General features: G+C 33.2%; 1 protein-coding gene across 2 annotated transcripts; it reads left to right on the top strand.

Annotated features, from left to right (window-relative positions):
• The first annotated feature begins 825 nt into the window (after positions 1-825).
• Positions 826-8,632, top strand: LOC118042931 (TOM1-like protein 1). Of its 2 annotated transcripts, XM_035050699.2 has the most exons (5): positions 826-996; positions 1,189-1,408; positions 1,500-2,066; positions 2,633-2,878; positions 7,954-8,632. In XM_035050699.2, the coding sequence occupies exons 3-5, from the start codon at positions 1,548-1,550 to the stop codon at positions 8,371-8,373; spliced, it is 1,185 nt and encodes a 394-aa protein (XP_034906590.1). In that variant the 5' UTR covers positions 826-996; positions 1,189-1,408; positions 1,500-1,547; the 3' UTR covers positions 8,374-8,632. The 2 variants fall into 2 exon arrangements, with proteins under 2 accessions (XP_034906590.1, XP_034906589.1); XM_035050698.2 differs by lacking the exon at positions 1,189-1,408.
• Positions 8,633-11,335: the final 2,703 nt, after the last annotated feature.

The following is an 11,335-nucleotide window of genomic DNA, read 5'->3' as shown; positions in this document are numbered from 1 at the left end:
ATAGACCATTGTTCACTCGCTTCCTATATCCTCTTCTTTGTTTTATTCTTATCATACAACCCAGACTTTCTGCATGAGCAGGGGGGTTGGGAAAGGGAAAAAGGGAAGGGCTAGAAAGGGGGAAAGGGTGGGGGGTGGCGGCTGGAAAGGAGGAAAGTGATTTAGGGTTAGTGATGATTCTTTTTATACTTTTTTTTTAAGTTAATTAGATTTAATTAAATCGGTTTGGTTTTGTCCGGTTTAATCAATTTAAGCTTTTTTAAACTGAAACCGAACTGGATCGGATGATTTTTTATTTTTTAATTGGTTTATTCGGTTTTTTTTATCGGTTTGATTTTTTGGGTTAATTTTTTCTTGGTTTTTTTGGTGTAATCGGTTAGTCAATTTTTTTAAACATTCCTAGTTTAAACCTTGTTGATTAATTGCTCTTTCTTTTGTCTATTAGTATTTTTAATTACTTAATTGATTGATTTATTGTCTTTTAACTCTTTAACTAATCAAGAATTTTTTTATTTAAGTTAATTCCATTGATTTCAATTTAATTTTCTATTTTTGTCATGAATAATTATTGATTTGTATGACTGAATGTATTTTTTTATTTTAGGTGTAAAGATATAAAATTTTCCTACATTTTCATTTTCATTAGAATTGAATATAAAGAAGATTTGAATAGAGGTCATCGATTTTGAAAGAAAGAAAAATGAAAAGGAGGACGGCCTCCGGTGAAGTTCCTTGAAAAAGTAATGTGGGCCGCTGTAGGGTATAAATTCCCTTATAAGCAGAAGGAAAAAAAAAAAAAAAAAACAATCTAAGCAGTGGGAGAAGTAAACGAAAAATACCTTAAAATACCTTAAAATAACTGAAATATTATTATGTTAATTTTCTTTGCACGTTAACACAGACTGAAACAAACAGAAGGTCCTTCGAAAGATCATCATCGTCAAGTCTTTACAGAAACAGACTCAACAACAACAACAACAACAACAAACTGCTAAGGTAATCTATCCTTTTATTTTTCTTAAATGGGAATAATAAAATAGGTTAGGTTTATCTTTCAGATTGTGGTCTTTAATTTGATCTGATCATGTCTGAGTTCTTGTATATGCTCAGCTCATCAAATTAAAGTAACAGAATTTTGAGGGTTTTTTTTTTTGGATTTCTCAGTCTTCTATATTTGTTTGGTTTCAGAGAAAATTGAGAAAGCTTGAATTTTGATCAAACTTTGAAAGATAGTTGAGTTGACTCTACTCCCCCCCCCCCCCCAGAGAAGAGAACTGCCACCCAAACAAATCTGTCGTCCTCTCTCTCCTAATATTCTCTAATTAGATGATTCTCTCAAGCGGAAAAATATAAGGCAAAGAAAGAAGTCAAATTTTGAATACTTTTCTGTTTCGTGTTACTTCAAAAGGTGAAAAACTCGCTTTTGTTTTCCCTTTTGCTCTCTGCTACTTGATGTATCGTGGTTTTGTTCTGGTTTATGTCGGTTATTGGGCTTTCAGGACAACAATTTGAAGACTTGATCTTAGGGTTTGGAAAAGGCTGCGAAGATGAGTGACAATTTGATGGAGAAGGTCAGTGCTTTTGGCGAACGCCTCAAGATTGGAGGTGCCGAGGTGGGTCGAAAGATGAGTGCAGGCATGAGCTCAATGAGCTTCAAGGTGAAGGAGCTATTACAAGGTCCTAACCAAGCCGATAAACTTGTCGAGGATGCCACTGCAGAGACGCTTGATGAGCCTGATTGGGCCATGAATCTTGATATCTGTGACATGATCGATCATGAAAAAGTTAGTAGTGTTGAATTGATTCGTGGCATAAAGAAGAGGATCATGATAAAAAATGCTAGGGTACAGTATTTAGCCTTAGTGTTACTTGAAACATGTGCTAAGAATTGTGAGAAGGCTTTCTCAGAGGTGGCGGCTGAGAGGGTTCTTGATGAAATGGTAAAGTTGATTGATGATCCTCAGACTGTCGTCAATAATAGGAATAAAGCTCTATTGCTCATTGAAGCATGGGGAGAGTCAACCAGTGAACTGCGCTATTTACCTGTTTTTGAAGAAACATACAAGGTACTTTTTGTTTCTTAGTGATTTCACTTTTTGAATGTTTGGTAAAGAAAAGGAATGTTCTATTCTCAATTGTCTTTTGGCTTGCTAGCAACAAAATATTATTTAATGTTAATAGTTGTCTCAAGTTCAGCTCCCCCCCCTCCCCAATCTCCTATTAGTTCCTATTACTTGGATTGATATATTGGATGTTGGTTTTATTTGGCTGTCAGCCTTTTTATAGAGTATATCATAGAGAGTTGTCTGCTTGATGAAATATGATTCTTAGCCCTAACAATCTTGGTTGAAAGGGAGGGAGTCACAAAATCAAAATAAGTTGACTGGGTAAATATGCTAAAATTCACCCATAGAAGTTAAATGAACTGTTCCATATTTAATTTGGCAGAGCATTTGTTTGCTTTGAATATTTGTGGAAATAAATTGTCTTATGGATCACAGATGAAAATTATGCAGGTGCTTTGTTTTGCAGTGTTTCTATAGAAGATAAATTCACGTAGTCCTTTGGTTAGTGCAGATTTATGAATTCTTGAACCATTATTGTTTCTTGACTTGTTCGTTTTGTTCTAAAGAGTTTAAAATCAAGGGGTATCCGGTTCCCTGGTCGTGACAATGAGAGTTTAGTGCCTATCTTCACCCCACCTCGTTCTGTGTCGGCACCAGAAGTGGATACTAGTCTTGCACAGCACATTGAGTATGATATTCCTCTGCAAAGCTTTACAGCTGAACAGACAAAGGAAGCATTTGATGTGGCAAGAAACAGCGTAGAGCTTCTCGCTACAGTGTTGTCCTCTTCACCTCAACAAGATGCATTACAGGTACTTATTATCTTACAAGTTTTGATATCCAATTAATTTGGTGTGGATGTATTGATTTTGATTAGATAAAAAAATAGCTCTATAATCCTACAAATATGAGATGCCTAAACACTTCTTATTGTTTGTGTATGAATTCTTTTGTTCTTTTACTTTCACTTGACTTTGGTAAACTAACTAACATTCTAAAGATATTAAAGTTGTGTTTACTTGTGAAAATTTTTTCAGTTTTGCAGAATTTTTTTTCTCAGAAATAGAAAACTAAAGAAAATGTGTCTACTGACTGAAAATGAAAATTGATTTCTTAGAAACATTTTGTTTTCTAATTCTCCACTTTTTCATAAAATTGGAAAACACAAAAATAGTTGTTTTCCAAATTAGCCACAATAAAAATAAGAGCCTTGTTTGGTTAACCTAATGTTATGTGTTCATTCCTTTTCATATTTTTAATTTAAGCCAAATAAGGCACTTGTTTTCTATTTTGAAAAAAACATGTATTTAATAAACATGTTTCCTTATTTTTCTATGGAAAAATCTCTTTAGAATAAATAAGAAAACAAGAGACAAAAACCATAAAAAACTATTTTCTGAAAAGTAACACACAACCTAAATTGACTTATCTAACCATACTTAGGCCTGCTAAATTGTGAAAAAATAAGGCTATTTTTGAGTGGGCTTTTTTAAGTGGATTATTAAAAACAAGAATATCATGTTCAGATGTAACATGTTACTCAAAGAAAAAATAGAACATTTCTAATTTCTTAATTTTATATTGACAATGGAGAAAATTCTTTATAAGTTGGTCCGTTTTTCTTAGAATCTAGGATTTCCAATTTGAATGCAGGAACAAGCAAACCACTTAAAAAAGGAAAAGGTTGAAGAAAGAAAAACCTTATAGAAACAGTCGGTCTTATCTATGTAAATGCCAAAGCAATTATGTTGGTCTTTGCTGGTATTTTTGGTTGCATGTAGACAACTTTTTGTGGACTTATTTCCATGGTGAATGCATAACTTTGCATATTTATTTATTTATTATTTTGGGGTCTGCATCAAATTTTCCTTTTAGATTTTGATGATATAATAACTATTTAATAAAATTTTGATTTAGAAAGAAAAAAAAAAGTAAAACTTGAAATCTTATTGATAAATTCATTTTTTTGTTGTTTTAAAATCAATTGGTGGTGCTCATTGCAATGTCATCCCTAATGACTCAAGTCCTCCAAAAGAAGCCAAATGTCACCAATTAAAATGAATAATTACTTTATTCATTTATAAGATACTAAAGACTGACAAAATGTAGACTTGTTATCATTGCAATTCTATTAGTGATTTTAACAATTCCAACTTTTTAAATACTGATTTTGCTTCAGTTCCTGGCTGACTCAGTTTTATGAGCATGGCGACAAGTTTTATCATTTCTAGAACCTTGTTAAACTGTACATGTCAAAATGCAAGTTTAACAACCATGGAGATATGGTTGAGTATTTTCGCATTATCTCTTAATTTTTGTGTGTTTTTAATATAAACATATATTTACTTTTCAAAATTTTAAAAATTCTTAATTGTTTGCAATTGAAATGTGATTTTCAATTCTTTTTCGGAAATGGGAATTGTAGAAGGCATTGAGGATTGAGGGGAAATAAACACATGTAGAGAGAGAGAGGGAGGGAGGGAGGGAGAGTGAGAGCAGCTCTGTTTGTTTATGTGTGTGTCTATTGTAGAAATAGATAGCTCTGTTTAGAGGCCCCAGCTTGTTGTTTTTCTGTCTTAGCCTCCTATTTGTACTTTTATTTTTTGTTTAACACCCTCTAAACATTCTCAATCTATCCCAACAACTGTCAACCTGCTTAAAATAATGCTACTATGTGTTTCTCATACCATAGCTTCAATATAACCCAGTGTGTCAACTCCATCATATTATACCATACAACCATCTACGTATACATACATGGGTCGAGATGTATATCATTATAAAAAGGCATGTTGGAGCAAGTATTAACACACATAGACCTGACAAGGACTGATTCAATAGAAGAATCAGTGTTGTTTGTGCCAATTTCAGCAATGGCAGCAAAGTAACAGTACCACTGGAAGGAAGGACAGAATAATAACATGGAATCCTGAGCTTCCATGTTTTGCACTTGTAACATGTGTGTATATATTTTTGATGTTCAAATTGATTTCTTTTGCATTAAAACAGGACTCTTAAAATTGGTTTAAGTTTAGGGATTCTTAGCAGTTGGGGGCAGGGATGACAACATGCATATGCGAGTTCTTAGTATTTGATGTTGACATAATTCTTAAAGCTCATGTGAAAAAGTGGTAGTTTTGGGTTTTTTCACTGTGTGATGTTAATGTGTTTGTCCAAGGTCATCTCTGAAAATGTTTCCAATGCAATCATATTGTTATAATCAGCCCACTTCTCATATGGAAACTTTTTTCGCTGACTGGTTAGCTAGGACAATAATTTTTTCCCTACCCGGGTTGGAGAAAGCTTGCGTGAGAAAAAATCATAGACTTAGGATGGAAATAAAAGATCTATCAAGCAATAAAAAATTGGTTAGAGAAAAGATTCATTTAAAAACACAATTAATGATGCTTGATACATGGTAACATGACACCTATGGATAGGATGAAGTTTCCTCCAAACCGGCCTGGAGGAAATTATTGTTGAGTTAACTATATCAAATTTGGTGTCTTGAGCTGAATCAAAATTGCCTCAGAAGAATGAGAATGTCTGACAGACATTGCATTCATTAAGCTGGACTAGTGAGAGTGGGAAATGCTGTGTTTTCTTCTTATTTTTTTTAGAGAGGCAACCAATAGGAGCATACATGTGTAGATCTATCTGCATATGTTTTGCCGTCCAGATCCCTATGAATTTACCTGTTTTTGGTTGGATGGAGAAAAAATGAAAGAGGAAAGATCATTAAGGGTTTTTTTTTTCCCCATCAAATAAAATAAAAGTCTTTACAATCTCTATTCTCTTCATTATATAATTCTCTTTGTTTCTCCCGTGTCTTTGAATTCAATGAAGAGAATTTAATTTTCATCTGTGTATTAGGTTACAATTATGTTTAAAGAGTGGCCTTGCTTAATAAATTTTGCTGTTATTAAACAAATTATTAACAGAACTTGGCAAAATGTCAGTTGATGCTGTACAACTAATCGAACAGAATCTACTGTTAATAGTGAACCCTTATGTAAACAGCAATGAAAAATTTTGAGGATAGGGACCCAGATGACCCATTAGAAACAGCAGGCAATTGTTGATGTAAGTTCATAGCTGTTATAAAATAGAAATGAAATGAGTAAATGTTCCAAGACATTAGTTTAGCTGCTTTCAGTTTTTATTTACATTTGCTTCTTGCAGTTGAGATGGTAGAAAGCAGGGAAAAATTCAAAAGATTGCTGATTCGTAGCCCCCCATAGTCTGACTGTTTGCTGTCAAATTAATCATTTTAGATAAACAAGTGGGAATAAACTTTCCCAAGTTAATACTGCTTCTCACCCCCCCCACCCTGTTTCAAGAGCATGCATGCATGAATTGATTTAAATATTAGTTTGTTTGAATTTTGGGGTATAATGTTGTACTGGTTTATGATGCAAAAATAGAAAACTCATCTTCACCAATCAGATGAGGAGTCTTAGTTGTTGACAAATAATTGTTTGATTAGTGGTGAATTTTGAACAAAATTCTAGGAGGGGCAAGAACGTGGCTAAATGTAGAGGCTGTATCAACACTCAATTCTTTTCATGTCAGTTTTGGATCCATTAATTCAATTTGGTCAAAACTAAAAAATAAGATCAATAAGTTAAATATTGAAAATTTTCTATTTAATTTTGATGATAAAAAATAGCGAGTACCTTTGAAAAATGTAAACATAAATGTTTGTAACTGTTCAAAAAGGTAAGCATACTAGAGGAGGCTGTTCCTGTCTCCTGTCTCTACAAGGATGTGTCATTGGGTGTGATTTCTCTCGAAGTGCATAGTTATTATATTTTATAAGGATTGGGTCAACATGATTTGCAGTAATTTGAAGCGGGAAATATGCCAGTTTCCACCAGGATGGCTGGGATTGCCTATCAGATAAAATAAAAGAACGGACATTATTCAGTGGAGAATTTTGCTTTCCATTTGTCTTCCACAATATCTGGCCATTTTTCCTTAATCCTGTATTCCTTTAACCTGTTGTACTGCACATGTCCTAACAGATAAAGAGTGGAGCATACATTGCAATATCTCAAGATCATGAACCTCCCTGAAGTTTTTTGATTTACCATCTTCCACCTAGCATCTTGTCCTTTAAATTTTTTATTTTTTTTCCAATACGTGTTGCGGCTGCATAAGGTGGTTGAAGAAAAGTAATGTATGATATCTTAATTAGGACCAAATTTCTCTCTCTGTAATTCTGGTACTTTCAAATAGTTGTCTATTATCAAGAGAACTTGCGAAATTTACTTGTTTTATTTTGGTTTATTGAACAGTCTGTCTCTTTTCCTGCAACTTGCATATTCTCCCTTAATTCTAAAACGTATTGCTGTGTTAATTGAATTTGTGTATTCATACTAGGTGGTGAACAGATGCGCTAAAATACCATCTCATAAAAACAAAAAGCTTTGCATTAACAATAACTTTCAGTAAGAATTCTGATCAGTGAACCAAGTTTATGGAAGGGCCGGGAGGCTGCAAAAGTAGTTAATGGTGCTTCATACTATGTTAAACTACAAGTTGTTGATGCCATGTTAAACCTAGAGAATGGCTAATGATTCACATCTATCTGTATGCAAATCCTCCAAGATTGTTGTCCAACACTTGCCATGCTATAGCCTTTTCATTTATCTTGGTGTGCATGCTGATTTCCTTAATTCCTCTGTTTCAAGAAGCGACTTGGTTTATTGTTGTTTTCCTGTTCTAAGTATCCATGATGGAATTTTGTTTATGTTAGCAGAGATGATGATGCTTGTTTTGGTTTGGGGCAGGGTTTGGTTCACTTGGGAAATCTATTTCAGAAGTTGAGCAACAAGTAATTCTTGTTTGAGATCTCAGTTACAGAATGCTTTGTTTTGATTGGCAGGATGATTTGACGACTACACTAGTCCATCAGTGTCGGCAGTCACAATTGACTGTGCAAAGAATCATTGAGAAGGCTGGAGACAATGAGGCCCTGCTTTTTGAAGCTTTGAATGTGAATGACGAGATCCAGAAAGTTCTCTCCAAGTATGAAGAGTTAAAAGCCCCATCAGTGGTTCCAGTTATACCTGAACCTGCTATGATTCCTGTTGCTGTCGAGCCTGATTCACCTGTTCATGCGAAAGAAGATGCGTTGGTCAGGAAACCTGCAGGTTCACGAGGTGGGACTCATGGAGGGAGCAATGATGACATGATGGATGATCTTGATGAAATGATCTTTGGTAAGAAGGGTGGGGGTACATCCCAAGTTGTGCATGACCCAAAGAAACAGCAATCTTCTAAAGACGACCTCATAACCTTCTAAGCAACACTATACCAGGCTATTTAGGTGCTGATCACAAATTGAGTTTGAATTGAATTTTAAATGGTTATTGCATTCATGAAAAGTGGGTTGTGGCATCTCTTTTGCATGGTACTTCCATTGTTTTATGTGTATTTTCTGTTTTCTGTAAGTAGTTCATGCTTGGATTTCGCTATACAATTTGCTTTTGGGAGTTTGTCCAGTGAGATTGTATGTATTTTACACGCATTATGCTCTTCCACTAATTCTGTTGCTTCTTTTATGTGCTGTTATAACTCATTTTTGATCTCATCAATTTCTTAAAACTTTAAAAATTTTAATTTTTAATTTCTTGAAAGATTCGCAATTTCATGAATTATTGAAAATAGAAACAAAGGTCTAGAATGTCTTGGCCCCGTGCTATCAACATTTTTTTTTTTTTGAAGTATGTAGATCATCTCGCGTCCTCTTATTCATATCCTCAAATTTTAACCCTTGGAACTTTGCCTTTTGGTGTTTTGTTTTGTTGGTGCTCGTTATCCACTGTCACTATTTGCTCATTTGGAGGTGTGCATGCATTTCATTTTTATTTCTCAAGTTACATTGGTTGATAAATAATCTTTTGGTAGAGAAAAAATCTTCCCTGCCCCAGCACACACAGGAAAAGGAGAATAGTGCTGTTCAAAATAGCATTGCTTTTTTTTTTTTGAAGAAAAGGAAATGAATTTAGGGATAACTCAAAAATAGATTATGATAGCTGGCATTTTCTTTTCAATGCTTACAGTGCCATTTTCTTTTTAATGCTTATGGAATAAAGACTGTGTAGTAAGTTTTGTAAAAATAAATAAAATCGAACTTTCAAAATTGACCTTATGAGAACTTGGTTGATCTAAAAGGAATGAGGATCGAGCTATAGTGTGTTTTTATCCTTAAGAGATTATCTACTTCAACTCTCTTTTCTAACTGCCAAAATTCTTAAGCAGATTAGGGGTATAGTTCATGATTAACAATATGTAAATTAGACTAGACATCATGACATCCTTCATGCTCTATTCCATTATGATAGATAAGTTTTCTGATGTAGAATCAACTTTATAGTTGGTAACTAATGAGTGAGCACTCAAAGCTCCAAACTAGTGGCAATTAGGATTTTTGGAAGAGTTATTCTTTCTAATCTTTGCTTGACCTCCTATATCTGCCTTAGAAATGGCTTTCTTTATTCTTTCTATCATATCTTGTATATATGAGGTTTAGAATTCAAAAATAGCTAGATTACTCATAGAAGAAGTTTTTGTTTTTGTTAGAAATGATAGAAATACTAGTTTCTAGCATAATGTATGGTTAAAGGATTCTTATCTTGTTCCAAAGGTTATGTATGATGGCTTTTGATAGATATTGAATTTTAAATAGAGAATAGCTCTAAAAGGAATTGAGACCAGGTCATTTAAGGATCTATTCATTAAATTATCTTGTGTGGTACTGGATTATGAGATTGATGATAAAATAATCTTAAACCTAATTCTAATATGGATTATTTAGTCAAATCCATGTGTTGTATGTTATCATCTTCGAGATAGATTAACCTACACAATTCTTACAATGGTATATGGAAATGATTAGTTCCTCCTAAGGTTGAAATCTTCTGCTGGATAGCCATTCTTGGAAAAATCAATACTATTCAGGAGGGGTATTCTTGAAGCAGGAGATGTTAATTGTTTTTTATGTTTGGTTTCTAAGGAATCTATTGATCATCTTCTTATACAATATCATAATCACTAGCGTATTTGAGCCAAGTTTATTTATTGGTGTCTTGGTGTTGTCCTAAGAATATATCAGACCTTTTCCATCAACAAAAACATCTTGTCTTTAGGAAATTCCGTATTAAGGTATAGTTATGTTGTTCTTTGCAATTCATGGTCTTTTTGGCTTGCTAGAAATGAATTCCTCTTTAATAATAGTTAGCCTGATTATAATATTGACACAGCCAAAAGATTGATGTCTTGTTCCAAGTGCAGGAGTGTCGAAGTAATAAATAACTCGGTAAGACCGGGGTCGAACCACAATGAGATTAACTATATAAATTATAAATAACGATGATGATGATGAGGAGTTTGAGATGTAAGATTAATGTGAAGATTAAACAAGGATAAAATAATTGTCAAGGTTAGAGGATCCACTAATTGTATTAAAAATAAGTATAGTATAAACTCTTTTTATTAATCAACTGGAAACCACACACAAAGGAGGTTCCAATCGGATAATTTATCCTTAATAGTTCATTATAAATTTTTAACATGATCATATTAATTATCTTATTTAAGTAACACCAAACTTTTAAATATTGTCAGGAATTCATAATGGTAACTTATGTCAACAACAAATCGACTTCCTTTCATAGCACGAGTGTAGGTTATACCATACGATTGGCTATGAAATTGCCAAGCATTTGTTGTACCAAGTGTTACACAACACAAATCTAGATTAACCATTTAACAAGCAAGGTATTAAGAATTAATAAGATAAAAAGATAAGACATGTTAATAACAAATTTTCTTGGATATAAACATTGAACTCCATGTTGAGTTTATATTATACATATTATAACACCATTAGTGAAACCTTTTCACCTTAACATAATAAACTTAGCTAAACATAATGAAGAAGAGAAACATAAATAAACAATATAAAAACATAGGTATAGTAAAGGAAATGAAAAGCATAAACAAGATATTAAGGAAAATATAACATGAAATAAAACTTAAACATTACAAAAATATAAAAAAAGAAATAAAGAGCATGATCTTAATTTGAATAGCCAAGATCCTAAATGCATGGCAAATGCCTCCTTTTATAGGCCAAAATTTAGAACTATTGATTTGATGACTAATTGTTGAGTAGGTAGCCAATTCTTGACTTAGTGAAAATCCTTATCTTCTTGTCTGAACAAAACGTCATTACTAACATCAGAATTGGAATCAACTGTACC

The sequence above is a fragment of the Populus alba genome, chromosome 19, assembly GCF_005239225.2.
Source record: "Populus alba chromosome 19, ASM523922v2, whole genome shotgun sequence".
NCBI lineage: Eukaryota > Viridiplantae > Streptophyta > Magnoliopsida > Malpighiales > Salicaceae > Populus > Populus alba.
The sequence above is the reverse complement of the archived record's forward strand: the minus strand, read 5'-3'. Positions and strand labels throughout refer to the sequence as shown.

Bases quoted from the DNA above. Each gene is read 5' to 3' on its own strand.
- LOC118042931 (XM_035050698.2), top strand. From the start codon at position 1,548: ATGAGTGACAATTTGATGGAGAAGGTCAGTGCTTTTGGCGAACGCCTC. The intron at 2,067-2,632 runs GTACTTTTTGTT...TTTGTTCTAAAG, and splicing joins TTTTTGAAGAAACATACAAG to AGTTTAAAATCAAGGGGTAT. The intron at 2,879-7,953 runs GTACTTATTATC...TTTGATTGGCAG, and splicing joins CTCAACAAGATGCATTACAG to GATGATTTGACGACTACACT.